The following is a 27,400-nucleotide window of genomic DNA, read 5'->3' on the forward strand; positions in this document are numbered from 1 at the left end:
TAATGGTAAAACATAAAATTTTTTAAACAATAAAAAAAGAAGGGTAATGTACAAAATTGCTTATAAAACAAATAATATTGACAAATTATAATAAAGTTTAAAGTCACTCAGAATTTTTTTAACACCATTTTCTCTTACAATCTGAAAATATGAACTTTTATACAATCCCAAAATCAATCTATAATTTTGAAGAGAACTTAATCTTTATTAGATTCATCAACGTCTTCTTTACTGGTTCCAGAATGTTCAACAGGTTTTAAACCTCGAATTGATAAATCATAAACAACTTCTTCAATTTTTTTAACATCATACTTTAACGAGTCAAATCGCTTTCGTAACATATCATTTTTTAAATTTAGAAGTCGAAATCCAGAGTTAAGTTCTGCTACAAATTGTGAAATACGGATAGGTCGAGAGTAATCACCATTTGTAACACTATTCACAGCTAATCTAGCCTAAAACATTGTAAAACGTATGTTAGCAAATTAAATCTCTAGTTAAAACTTATAACTAAAATTGAAATTTTATTCTACATCAAGATTTATGAAAAAAAAAAAATGTAAATTTCTGAGAGCCAAATTTCTGGAGAGAGGGAAGGAGTGAGGGTGGGGGAGGGAGAGAGAAGGCTAAAAATTTTATTTTTAATAAATTAATGGTGTCTGATGCAACCAAGGTAACACCAGTAACTTGCATTTTTTTAATTACAAGAAGTTATTAGGATAAGAATAAAAAAAGAAAAAACAAGTGCTTGGATTATGATTTTGAATCTAAAAGGGTCACCCTTGCACTATGTGAAGAATAAACTAGACCAGTGATTCTCAACCATTTCAGCTCCCATGAACCCCAAAAAGTAAAAAAAAAAAATATAATGAATATTTTCTGATCCCCAATCCCCAACCCAGTGAAACCTATTTAAAACTATTTGGCTGTGTTGATAGCGACAGGTATGAATATGCTTGTATGAAGTGTACAAACATGAGCAATTTACAGGTTCCAACTTGATGTGTATGTACTCCTTGTAATTTGGTCTGCTGTGAGAGCACCCATATTTGAACATGTCATGCTCTTGAGTATAAGAGATGTAATGGATTGCAGAATGCCTCTAGTTTCAAATGTGAAGCGTGTGTCTGGTGCCTTTATTTAAGTTTTTAAAAGTGTAGTTTTATTGAAATAATAACAATTGAGGTTTAAATCTTTTAGCGTGCAGTCCAACAGTGTAACTGTTTTGACACTTGGAAACTAAACATTTGGATCATAAAAAGCAAGCCTTTGGAATTTTTTGAAAGAAAATTACATACTTTGAGAAATCAACAAGCTTCTAATTGTAAATGAAGTCATACTGATAAAAGTACACTTGAAGCATCTTATCTTTTAGCATTAAGTATAACTAAGATGTCCAAATCTAACCCACCAGGTTGGTCTAGTGGTGAACACGTCTTCCCAAATCAGCTGATTTGGAAGTTGAGAATTCCAGTGTTCAAGTCCTAGTAAAGGCAGTTACTTTTAAACAGATTTGAATACCAAATCATGGATACCGGTGTTCTTTGGTTGTTGGATTTCAATTAACCACACATCTCAGGTATGTGTCTAACTGAGACTGTACAAAACTACACTTCATTTACACTCATACTTATCATCTTCATTCATACTCTGAAGTAATACCTGAATGGTAATTCATGGAGGAAAAAACTCATCCAGTATATGCTTAAAAAAACTTCAGGAGAAAATATCCACAATTAGGGAAAAAGAGTGAATAATGAGAAAGGGATAGTCTAATCACAGATAATGAAATGGGACAAACAACCCCCATCTAACATAGTTCAATACCCCTCGAAGCAGTGGGCATCCATTATACCTACTTTTCCACAGAAGGTGGGAGATAAAGAAGATATCTTTACCCAGGAAGGAAACAGAATACAAGTGATTAATAACTCTGTTGGCCAGATCAAATGTACAGTGATGAACAAATTAAACGAAACACAGTATTTTTAACAGAAAATTCTATTTTTAAAATAAAAAATGTTTAACAGTCAAACTTACTCAAATTTAATAGCTTATGTGTCTTCCTTTGTTTTTTATTATTTCATTAATCTTCTTTAGCATTGATTCAAATAAGATCGAACAATGATTTTTTATTTCTTTATATCAAAACTAAACCTGTATCACTGAACTAAGGTCAGTTTTTGTGCTACAATTCATTTTCCCAAGTCTTCTTTTTAGTATGGCCCATACATTTTCAATGGGATTCAGGTCAGGGGTGTTCCATGGCCACAAAAGTGCTTGAATGTTTTGGTTTTTGAAGAACTCTTTTGCTTTCTTTGACGTGTGACATGATGCAAAGTCCAGATGGAAAATGAGTTCTGGGTTCTTCTGCATAAGTGGGACTATTTTTCTTTGTAATATGTTAATGTATCTGTCCGATTTTATCATCCCATTCACAGGCATAAGTGCTCCTGGCCCTTCATGTGTAAAACATTCCCAAAACATCTTTTCGGCTGGGTGTTTGGGAGCTAGTTGCAAGTATGCTGGTGTAGTAGTCTTCTCATCTGCTGACTTACGAATGTAGGCTACTCTCTCCCCTTGAACAAACAAACGAGTCTCAGTCTGAAAAAAAATAACCCTTTTCCACATTTCAAGAGTCCATTCTTTATGTTCCTTTGCCCACTGAAGTCTTTTTGTGTTCATAACCTGAGTAAGTAACTGCTACTTTTTAGGTTTCAGAGCAATCCTTTCCACTGCCAACAATCTTCTATGAACTGTCATATCAGAAACATTAGTCCCACTGCCTCTGAAGTCCCTATTAAGGTCAAGAGCTGACAATTGTAGATTAATTTTGCTTTTTCTTATTAGTAATCGATCCTGTATGGGCGTGGTTTTTTCTGTCCATATTTTCCTTTTCTCTTTGGAGACAGAACCTGTTTCCCTAAACCTTTTCACAATTTCATTTACAGTACCTAATCCCGCACTACATTCACTGGCAATCTGCCTTTGAGTCATTTGGGTGTGTTGAGAAAAGCAATAATTTTTTACTGCTTTCGTGGGGTTATATCTATTGTTTTAACTGGAAACGAATAACAAACTTATAACAGAAACTCACAAGGTTACAAAAAACTAATTGACAATGAATTATAAAAGCACAAAAACCACTAATTCTGTTTGAGTGTAAACTAATAACATAATCTCAAACATCAAACAGCAAGTAGTCTGCCACAGAATGAAAATTCCCTACAACAGAACAAAAAATCCCTTTGTTCAGATTAATTTGTTCGCACTGCATTGTACAACAAATTACTTTTCCTCCGTGTTCTAAACTGCCACTTGAGAATGGACTAAGGCATCCTCAAAGAAACCTGTGCCCATGTATGTAACTGTGTGGTGTAAGAAATTATCCACCTGAATTAGAAATGGCTCAGCCAAATTCCCATCAGAGGATTCCATAATAGCAGCGACTGGTGATACTGCTGCTCATAAATTCTATACGAGTGAAAATTTATTTCTAGACTATATAAAACTAATATATCATTACATATATGTCACAACAAAGTGCGTTATATACAACAGAAATCTGAATAACTATAAATTTAAAAAATAACCAAACAAGGTGTTGTAAAATAATTTAAACTTCTTACTCGATATTTTATATATTATTTTTGTTTTTAAGTTCAGTATGTATCTACTTGGATACTATATAAAAATAAATTATACTCAGTACTCTGTGAAGCCAATAAAGTACACAAAAGTTTAATTTGAATAAAATACCGTTTTCTTTTTTTAATTAATTTTTGTGATTTTAAGTACACCTCATTAATCTGTATACTGAACAATCCTGCTTTTGACTTATCACAGAATTTTTAATACGGTTGATTTATATATACAATATCAAAAGGCTAATTGAACATACCAGCTCAGAAGCAAGATGCAATAAACCAGTAAGATAATCTTCCAAATCAACGTGAAATCCTTCTTCTCGAACACTCTTAACTATTTAAAAAAAAGAAAAGCAAAAATGTAAGAAGTTCATTCACAAAATTTTCTGTTATTCTAAATAACATAAAACAAAAAAAAAAGATATACAGGCATGCAACAACTTAAAATGAAGTTTATACCCGATATACTAGTAATACAATTTAAGATAACAGCTTATTTGTTATGGTAAAAGATTAATGCATCGTGCGAAATAGAATAGAGGTGTTAACACTAGATATTCTGCTTGTTGATTTGGCCTGCTATTCCATAGATTATTGGGGGAGAATTCACTAAACTGAAATGGAGGTACAGTGCATGTTTCATTAAGGGATAAACAATTTAAAAAGAATTTAATTACACAGTTTACATCGATAAACAATTATTGTAATCTATTACCTCTTTCTCTCTTCAACTGATCTGACTTTTGATTTGTCCAGCTTAGAACTTATTGAATTTCTAATCATAATAGACAAACCTTTAACACATATTCAGTATCAAATTTATACCTTCCAATGCATTTTCATTAACCCATTCAATGATGAGAATGTAACCAGTAATGGTCACATGTTTTTCTGACTTTTATTAAATACTCTCCAAAGATGACATATTTCATAATTATGGATTCGGTGCTAACAGATAAATTGGACACTTTTGTTAGTAGTGCAGTTACTTTACATGAAAAAAATAATTCAGAAAGAAAATAAAATAAAATGATTACATCATGACAGTTAATAATAATAAGGATAAAATTTTAGATTAGACTTAAGGACAAAAGGGGTTTATCCATTAGGAATCTACGCCTTTATTTGGGCTTTCTGAGTGATCACCTGAAAATAAATAAAGTCCCTGAGCAGTAACCTAGCAGAGTTGCTTCTCTGTTGAATCACAATAAAGTAATGGGTACTCTGAGAGCAAACAGAATGTGCCAGCATGGCATCACAGATAAAGCAGGGTGATGGCTCACACAATTTCCACAATATTTATCTAAAGTATGGATGAAGGATAAGTAAAGAGAGAATGAAGAAGAAGGGGGACAATTAGTCAAGAAAGAGACTGTCCCTGATCAAGATAGAATCTATAGATACAAAGGTTGTCTGGAAAATAGTACACATTTTATAATAAAAAAAATAATATATAAAATTAAAAAAAAATTTTATCTATATAATTTTTTATTTCTATTTTATATACGTAGCCTTAAATTACAATTCAATAAGTCACCTTGTACATTAAAGCACTTATCATACCTTTTGATGAGTTCTTATATTCCAACATCATATTTTTCTGCCACCAGTTCATTGAGGTAAATAGTTACTGTTTTCTTCAAGTTTCCATCATTCTCAAAACACATTCCTTCCAAAAAGTCTTTTAATTTGGTAAACACATGATGTTCATCAGGTGCCAGGTCAGGGCTGTAGGCTAGGTGATTGAAAATTAAATTTTATGAGCAACTGTTTTGTTTTCTCCGATGCATGAGGCCGTCCACTGTTTGGAAGAGCAAAATGACATCAGACAAGTCCTCCCGTGATCAGGAATGGTCTGCCGAAAGTTTTTAATATTTTACAGCATGCATCAGCATTTACAGTGACTCCATGGAACATAAAGTCAACAAGTGGATCTTTTGGTTTCAGGAAACAGTAGCCATAATCTTTTGAGCAGATTACCTGCTTAGATTTTTGTGGTTTGGATTATGAATGAGGAGATGCCATTCCACAAACTGATCTTCACTCTCTGATGTAGCATACAAAATCCAGGTTTCATTTTCTATTATATGTATTAGGTGTCATCCCTGCGCTTTGTGTAACGATTAAAAAATGACAATGCAGCATCCAGACAGGTTTTTGTGTTTATTGCTAAGACTTCAAGGAACCTACCTCACACAAATTTTTCTGTACCTGTGAAAAATAATAACCATTTCACGGATAATAGTACGAGACAAATAAACAATTTTTCTCTTTTTCTGTAATTTCATCAAATGTATTCATCTTGTTTTATTAATTCCCCAACAGATTGCAGTAAATCATGTGTAATGACATACAGGTCTTGTTCATCATAGACATTCTCTCACCTTGCAAAAAAATTTCAATACTACTGTCATACTGATGATTCATACATCACATTTCCATAAAATTCCTTGATTTGATGATGAATATCAGATGGTCACATGTTTCTTGCATTAAGGGACCAGATCAGGTCTCACTTCACATGAAATGGCATTCTCTATTTTCTTATTCAATTTACACAAACATTCATAGTAATAATATCCAAGTAAAGAATGCAATAACTAGCATACTAAGTAGATATGTGACCGAGTATCTGAATAGGAATAAATGTGCAAAATAAAGATATGTAAATGGGTGTTACTTTCTATACGTCCTTGTAAATAGTAATGAATATTACAAAAATATATATACTACCACATTACTAAAGAAAATAACTACAAGTTCTTAGATCATAACCTTTCTCTCTTGGTATAATCATATATATATAAACGGTACTAAATAATTACATAAAATAAAATAATCTCAAATATTTTTGTTCTGAAATTAACAATTAGGATTGGCAAGAATAAATTAATATAAGCAGAGAATCACCACTAGATAATTACTCAAATACAAGAAACAATACTGTTTTAGGAATACATAAGATTTATAACAGCTTTCATGTTATAAAAAAAAGCTCTATTTTGCAAGGTTGAATAAGGAAATGTAAAATATGTAAGCAATCTTAAAGATTCTTTACTTTCTCCTTATTTCATTATTTATTTATAAACCAGTAATTAATTAAGGCAGACATAATTTAAAATAAATTTAGATAGTCATAAACAAGAAATGCAGCAAGCAGGCAGGTTTGGAATAGTCGATTGAAAAGCATAACTTTAATATAAACCATGTTATATACAGCTAATGTATGTGTACTTCACACTATCAGAGCTTATCTGTATTTATATTTTGTAAGGACTTTAGAAGGCTGGCTTTACCTGACAGATACTTCGGTTGCCAGTCAGAAAACTAGAGAACATTGATTGTCCCAACAGAATGACTCCAAAACACCTACGAACTACAAATTCTGGCATTCATAAAACTAAAGCTGTAATGGATAAAATTATGTTAAAAGGAAGACGTTTTATGAACCAGAAACTTAGTAAGAAACTGATTTTGACAGAAATAATCTGAGGGCAAAGATCTACAAGGAGATTCAGAAAAGATGAAAGTTAGAAATGCAGAAATAAAGAGATGGCTGCTGAGAGATGAAAAATACAAAATAGATGGTCAACTTATGTTTGAAGTGTATTACAGCTTAAATAACTAGAGAATGCTGAAAGCAGGGACAAACGTTCAATTAATGAGTAACTGATGAAATTTTTCTACATTAAATCTGTGAAATTAAATAAGTACAGAAAAATCTAAGTAGCAATCATACAATGAACATGTATATTAAAAAAAAAAAAATATATATATATATAAATGTATATATTAATTTATTTAAATTAGATCTTTTGTAGTCCAATTCCCTCTGTATGTAAATTCTAGCTAATTATATAATATAAACTTATTCAGCCACTTCACAAAGTACAGAATTACAGAACACTTTTACCTGACTTTTTTTCATTTTTGAAGCACTTTCAAGCCTAAGCCCATCAATAGTAATTTTTTCTTTTTTACATTTACATATTAAAACACATGATACGTTAAAATTTTTAGAACAAATATTTGTTGTCAAAAAATTTTTTTTTAAATTTAAAATATTATATAAAATCTTGTGTCATGTTAACATGCTGTCAATATGTCAATAAAGTACTGTACTGATTATCTGATTTATTAAAAATTATTTATCAATGTATTCCCAACTTAAATAATATTTATAAAAATGTCCCCTTAAAATTCTGTCTGCAGATTCATTAGGCTGAATTTATGTTTATATTTATATACATAAAATCTTTCTAAAATTTCTAATTTTTTATTATTACTTTCACGTTCAATGTTTACTTTTTCAATTATTTCTAAATTATTTTCCAAACTAGTAATATGTTCTTAAGAATTAAGTGGTCTGCTACATTTGAGAAATCTATTTTTTTATTTTTAAATGACCTGAGATGTTCATTAAATCTATCCTTAAATGATCTATTTGTTTTTTCAATATATATTTTTTCATTATTATTGCATTTCATTTTATAACACCAGAAGAACTGTATTTATTTTTTACTATTTCTTATTATAATATTTTAAATTATATGGTTATATGGCTTTATTATATGGTTATCAGGTTTATATTTTTAATCATTATAAGTATTAATTAAGTTTTCTATAATTTTATTTGTGTAGGAGTAATTTATATAAATATTTTTGTTCTTTTCATTTTCATTTATGAGTTTTAATGTAGTGATGTTTATTTTATTGAAGTATTTGGAATTGTATTTTTTATATATATTATCGATCAATGAAATATCATATCCATTCTTATGTTATTTATTTCATTATACAAGTCTTGTTTATCGTTTGTGTATCTTATTGTTCTATTTATCATGTTTTTAAAACTATTAATTTTTTGAGATCAAGCATGGTTGGAATTTTTGTTTATAATAATTTCGTTTGAGGTAGGTTTTTTATATATTCCAGTTATTATTTGATTATTTTCATTTATTTTAGTATTTATATCTAAATATTTTATTTTTCTGTTATTTCATATGTAAATCTTAATGTTTCATGAATAGAATTTAATTTATTTAAAATATTTTGTGTTCATTACTTATACTTTGTTCATATATAACTAAAAGACCCTCGATGTATGACACTTGATGGGTCAGATGTGTAGGTGTGTCATCTACACATCTGACCCATGATAAAATGTTATGCACATGATTTATACCATAGACAATTTTACTTTCAAACTCTTGTAGATAAATTTCTGATATTACTGATTTTTGTGTTTTTTTGTGTATAACATGTACCATTATATTCAAAATAATTATCTTTACAAATATTTCTAATTATTATTATATTATTAATGAAACTGTATAATCAATATGAATACTGAGTAGATGTTACTTATATCAAAGCTTATCATTTTTGTTTTATTATTTATATTTAATCTATTTAATTTATAAATCAACTCATACTGTTCAGTTTTTGGTCAAGGTTGCAGACACAACGTTGTTCGAGAAACCACAGTTTTGCTGATTTTGCAATAATGGACTAGGATTTGTCAACAAATCAGTGAATGGTGTAATAAACAACATAACACGAGGTTGTTTATTATTACAATTCTGACCTGTGTGCGAATGATGATGTCACCTGTTTGTCGGTCTGTTCTTTTTGTGCGTTGGTGTGTTAGCTTCGGTGCTGTGTACATTGTTTTTTGTTATCAATAAATCGTCAGGTCAAGCTCTTTACAAGATTTAAGTTATTTAAAGACTTTATTTAATTTTTACTTACTGTTCGCAGCTGTTTCTGTATTGTCGGATATAATATATAAAAACTAAAATAAGATTATTTTTTTAAGTAAAATGTTGTGCTCGGTAAGACTGATTGTGCTATGTTTTTCATGCTGTAAGTTAATTGTGCTTGAATTCCTGTTTTTTTATTTATTTTGAGAATGTAATGTTTAATCAATTATTCTCAGTTAAGTCTTCATTGTTTTTTTGTTATCAATGTACACAGGACCGAGGCTAACACACCCAACGCACGAAGAGAACAGACTGAAAAACAGCTGAAATCGTCATTCGCACACAGGTCAGAATTGTAATAATAAACAACCTTGGGTTATGTTGTTTATAACACCATTCACTGATTTGTTGACAAATCCTAGCCCGTTATTGGAAAATCGGCAAAACTGAGGTTTTTCAAACAACGTTGTGTCTGTGACCTTGACCAAAAACTGAACACATACCCATTTTTTATATTATATTTATATTCTAATTTCATTTTTGATCTAATTATTTTATCAATAATTTTAGTAATTATATAACTAGGAGCGGTAGCATTATTGAATTAAAAAAAAATTTAGTTTATTTCTGTTTTGATTTAACTGGAAAAGGATCATTTAATAACTTTAAATCTCATATGTAGTGATCACAAAATTATTTTTCAAGAGAAACTAAACTGTTCTGACTGATGATAAACCTATTACAGTAGGCCTTTTTATAACCTAATTGGTTCCTAAAGAAAGGTTGTAAATTAAGCCCTAAGCATTGTGTATATTTAGACTAAATGAAGGAAATTTTATCAGCGATTTTTCAATGAAATTACGTGACTAAACAATCACCTGCTTTACTAGTAATGTACCATTTTATAGAATACAGTTCAAAGTGAAATGGTTAAAACAGCATTGGAATACAAGAGTATTCAGTAGGAAGGAAACAGTGAGTAAGATGGTGAGAAAAAGTTAAGGAGGAAAGAAGGATGTGTTGTATTACTGTTAAGGATAAATAAATAAATCACAGTAAACATGACTTTTCTTTGTTTAACTTTTATATTGCACATTTTTTATAGATTAAGGAGGAGGCTTTAAATTGGTTGTTATGAGAAGTGGTCATACATCGAGGGTCTACTGTGCACTACAATTTCACAAAATATATCATAAGTTATAGTAAAATGTTTATGAAACCATTAACTCGAAAACTCAGAAAATAAAAAAGCAGAATGTGAAACAATTATTCTTTGGACTTGCTAAACACAGTAATATTCTAGTCTGCACAGGTTTCAATAAATTCCTTTTTTAGTACTGAATGAACATATATAGCAGTTTAAAAAATGTTAATTAAAGAATAAAAACAAAAAACAACTATTATAAAAAAAAGATTGTTTAAACCATACCTCCAATAATGTCTGCAAATTCTTCCCTTGTAACAAGTCGTTCACTTTCCAAATATACAACAAGTGCGACAAGAAATGATAACTGCTGAGTCACATAACGCCAATGGTCATTATAATGGTAGTATTCATTCTTAGGAACGTTAACTTTTAATTTATCATATCCTTGTCGAACATTTTCAAGCAATGCTCGTGATTTTTCACAACACTCAGGAACTATGCAATAAAATTTAAAAAAATTTACATTATTAAATTAGTAGTATGAATGAAAACATAAAATTTGGTAAATCATTAGTCTACTTTACATAAAAAATTTGTACAAATAACTACATCACTTCCTTTTATTCATTAAGGTTAAACATGTAAAAAAGAATAAGCTGGTGGTATTTAATACAAAACAAACTATTAAAAAAAAAATCTGTTTTTCACAAAATAACAAAAACTGAATTAAAGTCCATTCACTATCTATATCAACTATCTATGTAAAAATAAATAAATAAACATTTTAAAAAAATTCTCAAAATAAGCTTATATTGACAGAATCTAATTTTTTATGATTACTTAATTGATTAGGTTTTTTTTACAGCTATTTTTTTTATTAACCAGAATTTTTAGAAAGTAAAGAATGAATAACATGTTCTTGTATGCAATACCAAATGTTTCATACCAATATTTCATGAACACATAAAACATAAATAAAATAGTTTTATGAAATCAGCTGTTACACTATTTTGAGGTAATGCTTCATTTTTCCTTTATGTTCCATGCTAATCTTTTAATTGTAATAGATGGAAGAAGTTTGATAGTTTGACACAGCTAGTACATCACCATATTTGAAGAAATATAGAATATAGTAATATAGAAAAAATAGTACATTTACATTAGTAAAATCTATATATTTATCATATTTTTTAAAAGAAATGTAAAGCAGGTTGCTGGAAGCGAGCGACCTGCTCAGCGATGCACTTTTGTGCTTGAGTGATCACACTGACAGTCACCTGATTCAAAACATTGTCAATGCTGCTGATTTCTTATTGAATGTTCACCTTCAATTCATCAATAGTGTGGGGATTTGATTTGTTAACTCTATCCTTCATATAGCCCCAAAGGAAAAAATCACCAACTAGTCAAATCTGCAGGTCACTGGCCCTGCTAATCAGTTCATCTTCTGTAAAAGTGGCATAAATGCATGCTAGTGTATCATTTGATGTGTGACATGTTGCTCTAGGATCATTCCATGTCAAGTGGTCCTGTTTTGAAAATTCTCCTCAATTGATCATCTCCAAATATCATCAAACTTTTGATGGAGGTTCCCCATGGTCTGAAATGCCATTTTACCAAATTGCAGCTCTATTTGCTAGGCTGATTTTTGTGGCCTCTTGAAAAAAGGGGTAGTTATAGTTTGTAAAAATTGTTATCACAATGTAAACACATGTAAAAATTGTTATCTTTGATTAACAATTCTGATGTCAATAATAAAGATACAGATTCGAATTTTGGTACTGTAGGTACTTTTTTATGCTATATCTGAATAAGCCCCCTCTATGAATCCTGAGACCTTGCTGTTGGTGAGGGGGCTTGAGTGCTCAGTGATACAGAGTAGCTGGACCGAAGGTGCAACCATATCGGAGAGGTATCTGTTGAGAGCCAGACTAAGGAATGATTCCTGAAAGAGGGCAGCAGCTCTTTCAGTAGTTGTTAAGGGTGTGGGTCATGACGACTTAAACGGCCATATCAACATCACTCAGTCCTCTGAGTACTGCGCAGCTGAAAGCAATGGAAAACTAAATGTAGATGTAGTAGGAATTAGTGAGGTTCGGTGGGAAGAGGAAGGTGACTTTGGGTTGGTGATTTTAGAATAATTAACTCAGCTTCAAATAATGGGCAGGCAGGAGTAGGTTTCGTAATGAACAAGAAGGTAGGGAAGAGAGTAAAGTATTTCAAAATGCATAGTGATAGAATCATTGTAATAAGGATAAAATCAATACCTAAATCGACGATTGTTAACGTCTATATGCCTACAAGCGCCCATGATGATGATGAGGTAGAGTGTGTATATGAAGAAATTGATGAAGCAATTAAACACGTAAAACGAGATGAAAATTTAATCCAATTAACAAATCATAATAGAAGAATATACACTTGGAAAAAGCCAGGCGATACTGCAAGGTATCAGATAGATTATATCATGGTTAAGCAAAGATTTAGAAATCAACACGTTAACTGCAAAACTTACCCTGGAGCAGAGATTGATAGCGACCATAATTTGGTGATAATGAAATGTAGATTGGGGTTTAAAAACCTGAAGAAAAGGTGTCAGATGAATCGGTGGAATTTAGAGAGGCTTGAGGAAGAGGAGGTAAAGAAGATTTTTGAGGAGGACATCGCAAGAGGTCTGAGTAAAAAAGAAAAGGTAGAAATTGTAGAATAAGAATGGGAGAATGTTAAAAAGGAAATTCTTAAATCAGCAGAAGCGAACTTAGGCAGAACAAAATGAACTGGTAGAAAACGTTGGGTTTCAGACGATATATTGCAGCTGATGGATGAACGTAGAAAATATAAGAATGCTAGTGATGAAGAAAGTAAAAGGAACTATAAACGATTAAGAAATACTATAAACAGGAAGTGCAAACTAGCGAAAGAAGAGTGGATTAAAGAAAAGTGTTCAGAAGTGGAAAGAGAAATGAACATTGGTAAAATAGATGGAGCATACAGGAAAGTAAAGGAAAATTTTGGGGTACATAAATTAAAATCTAAAAATGTGTTAAACAAAGATGGTACACCGATTTATATATGAAAGGTGAAGTTGATAGGTGGGTGGAATATGAATATATTGAAGAGTTATACGGAGGAAATGAATTAGAAAATGGTATTATAGAGGAAGAAGAGGAAGTTGAAGAGGATGAAATGGGAGAAACAATACTGGGATCTGAATTTAAGAGAGGGATCTGAATTAAAAGATTTGAATGGCAGAAAGACTCCTGGAATAGATGGAATACCTGTACAATTACTGCGCAGTGCAGGTGAGGAAGCGATTGATAGATTATACAAACTGGTGTGTAATATTTATGAAAAAGGGGAAGTTCCGTCAGACTTCAAAAAAAGTGTTATAGTCATGATTCCAAAGAAAGCAGGGGCAGATAAATGTGAAGAATACAGAACAATTAGTTTAACTAGTCATGCATCAAAAATCTTAACTAGAATTCTATACAGAAGAATTGAGAGGAGAGTGGAAGAAGTGTTAGGAGAAGACCAATTAGGTTTCAGGAAAAGTATAGGGACAAGGTAAGCAATTTTAAGCCTCAGATTAATAGTAGAAGGAAGATTAAAGAAAAACAAACCAATATACCTGGCATTTATAGACCTAGAAAAGGCATTCGATAATGTAGACTGGAAGAAAATGTTCAGCATTTTACAAAAATTAGGGTTCAAATACAGAGACAGAAGAACGATTGCTAACATTTACAGGAACCAAACAGCAACAGTAATAATTGAAGAACATAAGAAAAAAGCCGTAATAAGGAAGGGAGTCAGACAAGGATGTTCCCTATCTCCGTTACTTTTTAATCTTTACATGGAACTAGCAGTTAATGATGTTAAAGAACAATTTAGATTCGGAGTAACAGTACAAGGTGAAAAGATAAAGATGCTAAGATTTGCTGATGATATAGTAATTCTAGCTGAGAGTAAAAAGGATTTAGAAGAAACAATGAATGGCATGGATGAAGTCCTCCGCAAGAACTATCGCATGAAAATAAACAAGAACAAAACAAAATGAATGAAATGTAGTAAAAATAACAAAGATGGACCACTGAATGTGAAAATAGGAGGACAAAAGATTATGGAGGTAGAAGAATTTTGTTATTTGGGAAGTAGAATTACTAAAGATGGACGAAGCAGGAGCGATATAAAATGCCGAATAGCACAAGCGAAACGAACCTTCAGTAAGAAATATAAATTGTTTACATCAAAAATTAATTTAAACGTCAGGAAAAGATTTTTGAAAGTATATGTTTGGAGTGTCGCTTTATATGGAAGTGAAACTTGGACGATCGGAGTATCTGAGAAGAAAAGATTAGAAGCTTTTGAAATGCGGTGCTATAGGAGAATGTTAAAAATCAGATGGGTGGATAAAGTGACAAATGAAGAGGTATTGCGGCAAATAGATGAAGAAAGAAGCATTTGGAAAAATATAGTTAAAAGAAGAGACAGACTTATAGGCCACATACTAAGGCATCCTGGAATAGTCGCTTTAATATTGGAATGACGGTAGAAGGAAAAAATTGTGTAGGCAGGCCACGTTTGGAATATGTAAAACAAATTGTTAGGGATGTAGGATGTTTGGGTATACCGAAATGAAATGACTAGCACTAGATAGGGAATCTTGGAGAGCTGCATCAAAACAGTCAAATGACTGAAGACAAAAAAAAAAAAATCTGAATATGTTAGTCAAGTTTCTTTTTCAATCTGGTTTTGAGATACAGCAGCTGAAATTCAACCAAAAATTTGTCGCAACAATTTGGAAGTCAAAGTTTGAGCCCTTTTATAAGTTACAAAAGATTTTGTTCTGTTTAAAGTACTAGATAAGGAATTATATAAGCTCAAACTTTGACTTATAAAATGTAGCAACAATTTTTTAACTGAATTTTAGCTGCATATCTCAAAACCAGGTGTTAAAAAAAACTTGTGAATAACATAATTGAATTCAGTGTAAAATGTTAACCAAATGTATTAAAATTCAAACCTATAGCTTTATTATTGCCTTCAAAATTATAAGTCAAAGTTAGAATTTTTTGCATGTATGCGTGAACTACCAGTAAGTACCCTTTCTCAAGAGGTCACAGAAAATCAGCAATAGCAGATATAGAGCTACAATTTGGTAAAATAACATTTAAGACCACAGCAAATGTCCACACAAAATCTGATGAAGTTTGGAGATGGTCGACTGGGGACCCCTGGTCCACTTGACACGGAATGACTCTTTATCTTGTTGGAAGTAGCCATTTTCTTTTTCACGTCCTGTTAACTGTGTGCAGAATTTCTCAAAAATTATACAGCACACTTCTTATTGACAGGTTTGTCAAAAAATTTTGGTCCCCACTATACAATAACCAGAAACAACACACCATACACCAATTTTTTCAATGTAAAGTGGACACTCAAACATCTGGTGAAGATTTCATCCAATACCTGGTGTTCTGCGATTTAACATGCCCACATAATGAAACTGTGCTTTATCTGATATGAAATATAGCAATGGGTTTATTTGTCCATTGATTATGTTTTTGAGAAGCCTGTCACAATAATAAAGACATCTTACTTTGGTTTATCTGTTCTCTTAAGTTGTTACACAATTGTAATATGATATGGATTCAAATTTAAATTATGAAGAATCTTACATCAAGATGTGTTGTGTACTTTACTCCACCTTATTGTGATAATTTGCATACTTTTTTAACATTTTTCTTTCAATATTGGCTATGGCCTCAAGAATCTTAATGATGGAAGGTTGACTATTTTGTTTTGAAACCTATCCCATTGTAAGCCATTTTTTAACCAAATCATGTATGCTACTCTTTGGTATGATATTGGAATTCAGAAAATCTTCTAATAATATTTTACATGTTCCTTAAAAGGATACAGAATGCTCCTAAATGCTCCTAAATAAGCTTCCACTATAGCAACCCTTTCCTAGATCAAATAAGGAGTTTTACAATGCAAGAAGGAAATTATACTGCCAGGAAGCAAGAACAGTCTACAACTGACAATAGATGGGAGTAGCAACATGCATAACCAATAGTAGCGCTACAAGTAATAATGACTAGCAGCATTAAAGGTGACCTCAAATAATTGCAGTTCAAGCTGGCTCAGTTCAGTTTTAAGATGCTCACCTGGTACCATAGTTAATATTTGGAAAATTAAATATGATGGCAATCAAAATATGATCTTCTTGAACAGGTACGTCTTTGGCGAGTGTAAAATTACAAGTAAATGGTGTATTTTTGAAGCTCCAATTAAAATCTATTTTAAGATCCATGTAATTCCCCAAGAATTATATAACATCACTTTTGACATATGTACAAGGTTTCATAAAAAATACATGAAATTTTAAAATTTTCCATGCTGTATAAGTTCAATTTTCAGAATTTTTTTTGTTGGTATACTTATCCATAACAAATATTTACATAGTAGCCATATTGGATGCTTAGTTTATTGTTGGCTTTCAGAAAGGCTCACATGTTTTCGTATGGTCGATGATTTTTAACTTGTGGAAAAACTAGAACAAATAATTTGCATTAAATTTTGCTTTAAGAATGGAATAAAGTGCAGCACTACATTGGAAATGTTGAATGTTGCTTTTGGCAATTCTTCTATGAATAAAACAAGCATTTATAAGTGGAACACATTCCAAGAGAGCCATGAATACGTTGAAGATGACAAGCACCCTGGACATCCCAACACAACTGATCATCGAATCACTATCAGAGAAGTTGCTGATGATGTTGGCATATCATTTGGCTCATGCCAAGCAATTTTTTTTTTTGGTTGTTTTGGACATTAAATGTTTGAAGGAAAATTTGTTCCAAAATTGTTGAATTTTGATCAAAAGCAATGCCAAATGAACATTGCTCAGGAGTTGCTGAATGAAGAGAATGACGATCTAGAACTGCTTAAATGAGTCATAACTGGTGATGAAACATGGCTGTATGGATATGATGAAACAAAGGGTCAATCATCCCAATGGAAGCTTCCTGAATTAAGACTGAAAAAAGCTTGTCAAGTTCGAATGTGGAGGTTCTGATCACTGTATTCTTTGATTTCAATGGCTTAATGCATCAAAAAGTTTTGCTACCAGGTCGTATGGTCAATAAAGATTACTGGAAGTTCTATGCCGTTTGTGTGAAGTAATCTAAAAAAAAACACCTGGATTTAAGGCGAAAAAATTCATGGCAATTGCATCATGATAATGCACCTGCTCACAATTTACTGCTTGTTTGTGAATTTTTGGATAAAAACAACACTGTCATGATGCCTCAACCTCTGCATTCGCCAGACATGGACCCCTGTAACTTCTTTCTATTACTGAAACTGAAATGAACCATGAAAGGACAATGCTTTGCCAACATTGAAGAGATAAAGGCAGAATTGCTGAAGGAGCTAAACACCACACTGAAAATTGTGTTCCAGAGGTGTTTCTGAAGATTGGAAAAAGCATTGGTACAATGAATAAATAAAGATTTTTTGAGAAAAAGTAAAATTCCGCCAATTTTTTTATCAAACCTTGTAGAAAGTTGTTGAAGTCTTCAGTAGATAAGTATAATGATATAACTATAATATAATTTTTGATACAATACATACCACAAAACTCAAACCTTTAATATTATATAAATGAACCTGTTTTGGAGGTACTATCTGTTAACCAAAACCACCTTTACAGTAAGGTAGATTTAAAACAAACATTTTTGGTAAAATAAACTTATTTTACTTGTATCCAGAATTATCTCAGTTCACATTAATTTAATAAAATAAAGTTTCACTTGTTACATTTCTCATTTATTATAACTCTATACTAAAATACTCAATAAATTACAAAAGATAATAAGATAATAAAGATATAAGAACTCACTTCGTTGAAGGCCACCTTCACTGTGGATTGCTTGAAGTGTTATCAACATATCTCTAACATATTGCTCAATCTCCTTAGTGGCAATTCGTATTTGCTATAAAAAATAAAAATAAATAAAATTAGTATTTAGTAAAAATTACTTGTAATAATTTCTGGTATTAATACAGATCACAGATTAGATTCTACTTACTAAGGAACAACTAAAATCCTTCACGATTTATTAGACTTCCGTGAAAAAAATGAAAGTTGTCTGTAGTTAAAATCGACACACACAAAACTGAATTCCAAAATGTATGAAGAGTGTGGCAATAAAAATATCTCTTTTATTACTAATACTGGTTCTTTTGGTACATATAACTGTTAAATCACCTGAAGGAAGAGAACAGTATTACAGAGTATTGTTTGGGACAAACAAAAAAACTACCTGATCAATTGCAACCAAATTTTTACCCATGTTTCTTGGCATAACTGAGAAGGTTTATAGATATGTTTCATCTCAACAATCAATAAAAAAAAAAAGAAAGATAATGCTTCACTGCCTCCATACCATAGTATGTTGACTCTCCACTAGGCGCAATAACTTTTTACATAGTATTTTGGCTCTCTGCTAGGTGACAGACATGTTGTACTAAATTCAGTCTACATAATCTTGAGAACGTAAGCTGCTGATAATTGTTAATTATTGAATATCAGACAACTTTAATTCGTTTCTTTGATATATGTATAGTAGTTAAGTTAACGCAGTTGTATTTGATTTCTCAAGAGTGATAGGCAATAAATATTTGATTATTCAAATTTATTTATTTACTTATCTATCTACTTTGGCAGTATGTTGAGTTCTTTTACTAAAATCAGGCCGAAATGAAACAGATGTAATATTAGTACAAAATCTACAGATGTGAGGTAAATGTCTACACTGAATTTACATGAGACTATGGAAGAGTGTGAGGATCTATTTTATGATGCTCTACAATATAGGAAAGCCACTTTAAAGTACAGATCTGCTTTTGAATATGATCCTCATTTGGATTATATTAATAGTAAAGATTTACAAATTGGTGCAATGATTAAAACGTGCAATCATTGTTTTGCAAGAAATGGAAAGATGAAGAACCTGGCATTGTTGGTCTGGTGCGAAAGTTTCACTTCCTACACTTAATGAGCTACCAGAACCAATCAACAGCTTAGTTTTAGAATCTCATCCTTTGTCAAAACATTTCCTCGATAATGTTGGAAAATACAACACTTTATTTCAGATGACTTCTTTTGGTGCTAAAAAATTGTAGACGGGAATTTTATGCCTATGTTTAAAATTCAAGGTCAAGTTTACCATTGCATAGGAAGTTTATTGTTAGCACCTGGTGTCGATCACCAATTTTTACAAATTTACTTCCTTTCTGATGCTGATCAAACTTTTCTTCATACTAATATTGTCAAACTTTCTTCATTCACTGGTCTACCACAGAATATGCATGAGAATTCTCAAGATGCTATGACATACATGGGCATCCAGATTTATTTTTAACCTTTATGTGCAATCCTGAATGGTCAAAAATAAAACACGAACTATTCACTGGTCAAAAATCTGCTGACAGACACAATATTATATCCGGAGCTTTCCATTTGAAAATGAAAAAACTCTTAGACCTTATTAACAAAAAAGAAATATTTGGTTCAGTTAACTGCTATGCGCTAATGTCGAGTGACAAAAATGAGGCTTACCTCATTGTCACATATTGGTATGGTTAGTAACTAAAATATGACCTGATGAAATTTATCTTATCATATCTGCTAAGTCCCTGATAAAAATGTTGACCCATTATTATATGACATTATTTGTAAACATATGTGTCATGGACCATGTGGTGATATAAATAGGTCATCACCATGCATGATAAATGGAAAATGTTCTAAAAAGTATCCTTGAATGTACATTTGCAACACTTAAACTGCAGATGATGGTTACCTGACTTATTGCAGGAGAAGTCCAGAGGACGGATGTCATACGGCAACTTTAAACATGCAAGGTAACATAATTGATATTGATAATAAATGGATTGTCCCACATTGTCCACTATTGTCACATAAAATCATGTATGTTTCCATTTTGAATGGTACTTTAATTGTGTCATACAACTGTGGTTTTAACATTGCTTTATTAAACAGAATGTTGTTCTTTTCTAACCAATTTTCATGCCACTTTTCTTATCATTTGAATTTGGAAGCTTCTCTAGAAGTGAATTATGATATGGCACATATCAACAACCACTGACTGGGAGTGAAGACCAGGAATTAATTTTTTCAATGCCCACTTCATAAAATTGTTGTTATTGAAGCAGTTGTGACAGTCTCCACTTTCTGAACTTGTTTTTCAAGTTAACATTGCATTCAAAATGAACCCAATTTCTCTTCCAGTGTGGATTATGGTTAACTGATCACCTTTATTAATCAAAACTTTTACCCTGCACCTCTGTCATTCGCCCACGATCTTGTTGTTGAATGGGATGTTAAAATATACCATAAATCCAAATTACACAACTTAAACCCTAACTCTTTCAGGATAACTGCTAGTGTAGTGTGAATCTTTAAATTGAATACTCTTTTGAAGTTCTTACGTATTTATTTAATGTAGGCAGTTCATTGTGTTTTAGACAAGTCTCGTTAATTGTTTGTCTTTTAATGCCTTGATAAAAACTATCTAATTCGTTAACTGGTTCTGAACATTGTTAATTTTTTTTCGGTGTGCTGAATGAGCACTACTGCGATTTAAATTTAAGATTGTGCTTTTCTTTCTGGAGTTTTTGAATTGGTGATCTTGAAATCTCACAAGCTGCAGGAGATCTTCCTTCATATTCTTGAATGTATATTAAATAATGTCTGTCATATAATTTTCCTAACTTTATAGTTTTTTTCTTCATAAAATTGTATACATTATTAACTATTCATGAGCTTGACTACAGAACTTTTTATTCTTAATTATGGATTTAAATTCTGCCATTGCAAAATGAAATTCATTAACAAAAAACCCAAAAAAAACATACGAATTCAATACAACAAAACATCCATTATCAAGCCACACATTACAGAAGGAAACGACTATACCAGTCATACCACAAATTGAACTATAGCAGTTTATTGAAAATGAAAATTTAACATTAATAATTAGTCAACAACGCAAAAAAAAATTACTTAGCTATTCTACGAATGCATTTATAACGACTAAGCTGTTAACAAGTTATTATAATTTTTAGAATGTTGGGCTATTATTTAATGATGATGTTTATTACTATCAGCCTTATCAATAATAATACCCATTACAAGAAGTGGATATAAATATAACTCAAATAAAATTATTTTGATAACCTTTATTCGTATAAAGTGGTCATACATTTTATGATTCATTTGATGGAGGAGGGAGTATAATAATAATCATCTACTAATAAAGGTATAAACTGTTCATTTTTGTACTGTATAAAGTAAGAAATATTTATAAGTATGCTAAATATTTTTAAAGTAATTGTCTGAAATTAAACAAAATGGTAATAAATTTTAAATGTGGAAAGAATTTTTGCTATTTATGAAAATAGTTAAACACACTGTATTGCAGAATACTCAGTTACTGAATAAGCCTAATGTTATAAAAAAAAGAGTAATATAATGCCATGCAGTGACTGTCTGCTTCGAGCAACCAAGCTGTTATTTTTGTACAGTTTTGTATCATGGCAACTAGTTCTCTTTTTTTAATAAAAATTATTTTTTTTATTTTATCAAAGGCTTTATATTTCAAATGATATAAACTGTATATATATATATATAGTAAATTGGACTAATTTACTACATATATAAAGTTAATTTAATACTATAAATAATTTCAATTTAGTGATTATACACATATATAATGTACATAAACCAACTATTCTTATATTTTATTGCTATTGTGCGCAGATCATTGAATGGCAATATATTTGCATAAAAATTCATTTCAGATAAATATAATTTCAATTATAAAAATGAATATAAATTTTAGACTGTTTATTGTGCGATTATCTAAATTGTTATAACCTGTAGAAATCTGTCTAAAACTTCCAGTTGGCTTATTTATTTTTCTAGAGCTTTTGATATAAGAATTATTATGAACAAATTCAATTACAAATGAATCATACAAATCAGCCAAAGCTATAATTTCTGTATTTTCCCTCAATTTTGTAGCAATTTTTCTTCATATGTAAACATTTTCTTTAAGCATTAGCTTATTAAACATTTATGAAGCACTTTATATGTAGTATTACTATTACATTCATCATATAACAACCTTTTATCATAATTATAGGTGTTTGTGTAATGCTTACAGAACTTATGCACATACACCTAATGTTAAATTTGTGTAGTCTTAATTTTAATATTGCACAAGATATACAAACAATTCACGGCCATAAGGGATTTAGTTAACAAACATGCATGCTCATTAATTCACCCAAGGAATACTAACATGATTATTAAAATTAGTAGAGTACTGAATACCGTAATGAAACACGAACAGTGTTACCCCACAGTAGTCTACAATGTATACTTTAAAACTTCATGAATAATTATAGTAATCTATTAATACAGAACTACTAACTTTATAAAAATCTTTTAAGAAATAAACAGAATGAAGATGAGTTTACTCTATCAATATTTTCCTTGAGAGAAAAATAAATGCTCAAGTAAACTGAATAAAAGACTCCCTCTTTGGGAGTTGAGTGAATCTCCGACAAAAATTCAAACACAAGAAAATGACAAATAGGGAGTATTTAAGAAATGGTTAAGCTTCTTATGAAAGGTCACGACTTTTCGTTCACTAAAAATACACACACCAACTTGATAACCAGTAATACCGCATTTTTATGCAATTTTCTTTACATAAAAGCTATTTTCACAATTAAATATTCATTAATTGACATGTTTACATGTTTCTACATTTTCTCAAAAAGCCAATGAAAACAGTTATTCTTTTCAGACAGGAAGCAAGTGTTTCATATATATCTCGTCAGATGATGCAAGCTACAATCACGTGTTACTCTTTTCTCCTCAAGCAAAATGAAACCACCATTTTTATTCTTCTCCGACAGCAAGTAGGGGTATGTTTTGTCTATATTTTATCAGATGGTGCAAGCTATCAGGGTTCAGAAAATACTAGGATACTTATCAAAAGATTCTGTTATGAAATAACTGTTTAATAAATTACGCACACAAATATAATAGAATATTAACTGGATTTGGGTAGATGATTTGACCATTCAATCAAGAAAACAATCGACATGCACTTTAACAGGATATAACAAAAACTGATATCACTACCACCAAAAAAACAATTTCATTGTAAAAGTGTTAGTGAGTTTCCTTATCACCAAAAAAGTATGATATAAAAAAATGGTAAATAATACAAACCCCCAAAAAACACTTAGTCTGAAGGTATCCCTAAAAAAAAAAAAAAAAAATTGTTTGCCTTGAATCTGAAAAAAAATTGATAACAAAGAAACTGAATACTATTTGGTCCTCTTAAACTTCTCTAAAAAATAATTTCTAAGCTTCAAACACAGAGAAATAATATTTAATAAATTAAGCTGTACAAAAACTTGAATAATATTACAAAAATTCACTTGCCATGGAGCTGTTTCAAAATATAACAAACAACTGGTTTAGAAAAAAACATGAAAAAGAAGCAAACTACTCAATCGGTTAAGAGCAACATCTATTTAGAATAACATTATTTTGCAACTGAAACAGCTCCATGGCAAGTGATTTTTTGTAATTTATTTTCAAATTTTGCACTACTTAATTTATTAAATATCCTTTCTCAACATTTGAAGCGAAGAATTGTGTTTTGGAGAAGTTTGAGAATAACAAATAGTATTCAGTTTCTTTGTATATCAATTTTTTTCGGATTCACGGCAAATAATTGTCTTTTGAGAGATACTTTTATACTTAAGTGTTATTCGGGGGTTTCTATTCACTATTTTTTTATATCATTCTGTTTTTTTTTGTGATAAGGAGATTCACTAACCCTTCTACAATGAAATTGTTTTTTAGGAGGATGTGATATTCAAAATTACAGCAGAACATTAAAAAATTAAAATTTCTAAGGTGACAAAAAGTAGTCAGAAAAACTGGGATGTGCAATATTAAAAATAAATTGTGATACATAGGCAATTAATCAGATCTGTGTTGGCACATCCTAAACTTAGTAACAGCATAATCATCTTTGTAACAATGTGTGGTAAATGTTTACAGCCTTATATTACTACAAAAAAAGTTATGAATCATAATAAATTCTAAAAATTATCTATATCTACATATGCTAGACTAAAAAAATTAAATTTAAGAAACAATTTAAATTTAAATTTAAGAAACAAAAACATCAATGAGAAATATATTGAAGAATTAATGAATTTATTAAAAATTACTATAAATCAAAATTACTTCAAATTTAATGAGGGATACTTCATATAAACAGATGGCCCACCTATAGGATGCCCATTAACTAGTAAATAATCAGAAATTTTCTTACAAGAATTTGACAAAAATGTTTATAACATAAACATTACGACTGACATAAATGTTTAATATGAGAGATATATAGACGATTGTTTTGCAAAAAACAAAAACATTAATTTGGATAAGTTATTGAAGTCATTTAATGAAATTAATGAAAAAATTCAATTTATTATTGAAAAAGAGATAAATAATACAAAGAATTACTTAGAACACAAACTAACCAAAAACAAGGATGAAATAATCATGCCCTTTTACAGGAAAATTATAAAAACTAGTGGTTTAAATAATCACTACATATAAAATAATCACAGTTCAAATAATCAAATAATCAACAGTTACAGTTCAAATAATCACATTCCATATAAAAATGGTGCTTTCATATATTTATGTAAGAGATTAAAGAATAAACATATTCAACAAGGGGTGAAAAAATAGGAAATAGCCATCATAAAACAGATCAATAAAGAAAATAGATATATTGATAAATATATTAGTAATATTATGAAAACAAGAATTAAGACAAAAGAAAGTAAAAAAATTTACCAATTGGATCAGCCTTCCTTTAGTATTAACAAAATAACAAGATTATTTGTTAAGAATGATATAGGTATTGCATATTGGATAAGTAAAAATAAAACCATCTGAAATATTATAAATGTTAATAAAAATGATAACTAACGCTGGTATAACAACGGAATTGGAATGCAATTAAATCAGTCTTAAATTCACTATAATAATAATATACAAAAATTGAGAAATTAGATCCGAGATTAGAAATAACCCTTTTGAAAGCAAGCCCGAATGGAAGGATCCAGCAGCAAGGGACTCTGTCCAGGTTCTGCGATAAAGTAGGGAGTGGTAGACTCCTGCCAACTTTGCATTCCATTCCATAAAAATGATAATATATGGAAATGGCATTTATGAAATAAAATGTACATCTTGCTATAAAGTCTATACAGGACTAATGAAAAAAATCTATTTTTGAAAGGTAGAAACAACAGAGAAATGTATACATAAGATCCAAAATTTATCAATCAAATATGGCAACTTATTGTTTAAAAAATAAATGTACATTTCCAGAACATAATATTGTAAGACTGATTAAGCAAATAAACAAAGGAAGGAGATTAACATTATTTGAGGATTTACATACCTTTAAGAATATTATCAACAATGGACTGATGCATATGAATTTTGAAAGACATGTGGAATTTATGGATTAATATAATGTACCTGACGATGGGCTGAGTCCGAAAATGGTTTGTACAAAAAATCATACCTACTATATGTAAGTATTAATAAAAATAAATGCAGGGAATAATGCATTGCAATAATTTTCATTAGAAAAATTATTAAATGCAAAAAAATTGTTTGATTAAAGGCTCTTCAAAAAACTGACCAGTTCAAATCTGGTGTGGTCTTCGGATTCAATAATAAGTACAGTAAAGGATTTGTGGAGAAACAGTAAGTAAGCACTAAGCTGCTGATCTTTAACCAATGAAAATATCGGTAAAAATTTTCTATTTGTAGTTCTTTTAAACTGAAAAGATTGATTTATTTAGCTATAACATAGAAAAGGCTACATTTATATTACACTGACCCTCATTAAACATTCATTTAATTATATTTTTTGAACTTACAAATGACAATATGTTGAAAAATACAATACAAAATATATATAAATGTAATATTTTTTTAAACGAATCAACAAAACATAATTGTGTATCTGGTTTTACAGAGAATTTAACGATACGATAGTGTAAATAACAACAACCTTGTTTGTTTAACACAGATTTTAACTTGCTAGTCAAATTTTTGTGTTCTTGACACACCTCAAATCCGAGTCAATAATCATACATTGTAGATTATATAGTATAAGGTTTGAAGTACGATATATACAACAATAAGGCATCAGTGAATAGATCTTAACTGGCAACTTAGTTATATAATATAAACTATTGTTCCCAGTAACTCTCTATATAGTAACAATATAAAAAAAATATATCATCCAATGTCTACTACAGAATAGTGGCTAACAAAACTAAATTAAACTTACAGATTGCTCCATTAAATTGAAACCATTTTCACCTAATTTTTTTTTGCAACAGATTGCATAATAAACTTTCACATGCAAAATATATTAAATGCGCACATCAAAAAAATGTCCATCAATAAAACTATCTAAATCAAAATATTTTAAAATTTCAACAAACCTCTCTAATATCTTGCTCTTTATTTAAAAATTCTTGAAAACTGGTAAAGGAATGGTGCGCCATTATTAAAGGGATTACTGACAAGAAAAAATTTAATAATTTTCTCAAATAACAACGATCTTATACATTATATTTTTATTAAGATCAAATTTACAGAACTACTGTCAATATCACAACGTACACTAAATTACTTCAAAAGAAAACATTTAGGTTACGGTACGGTTTGATGAAATGACGCCAAAGAAGTT

At 30.2% G+C, this 27,400-nt stretch overlaps 1 protein-coding gene across 1 annotated transcript; it reads right to left on the bottom strand.

Annotated features, from left to right (window-relative positions):
• trsn (translin) lies at positions 1-27,400 on the bottom strand. The gene is made up of 5 exons (XM_075363340.1): positions 27,153-27,400; positions 18,403-18,496; positions 10,779-10,991; positions 3,902-3,981; positions 1-455 (listed from the first exon to the last, which is right to left on the bottom strand). Exons 1-5 carry the CDS (start codon positions 27,213-27,215, stop codon positions 198-200), a joined length of 708 nt encoding a protein of 235 aa, XP_075219455.1. The 5' UTR covers positions 27,216-27,400; the 3' UTR covers positions 1-197.

This window comes from Lycorma delicatula, chromosome 4, assembly GCF_047948215.1.
Source record: "Lycorma delicatula isolate Av1 chromosome 4, ASM4794821v1, whole genome shotgun sequence".
Lineage (NCBI taxonomy): Eukaryota > Metazoa > Arthropoda > Insecta > Hemiptera > Fulgoridae > Lycorma > Lycorma delicatula.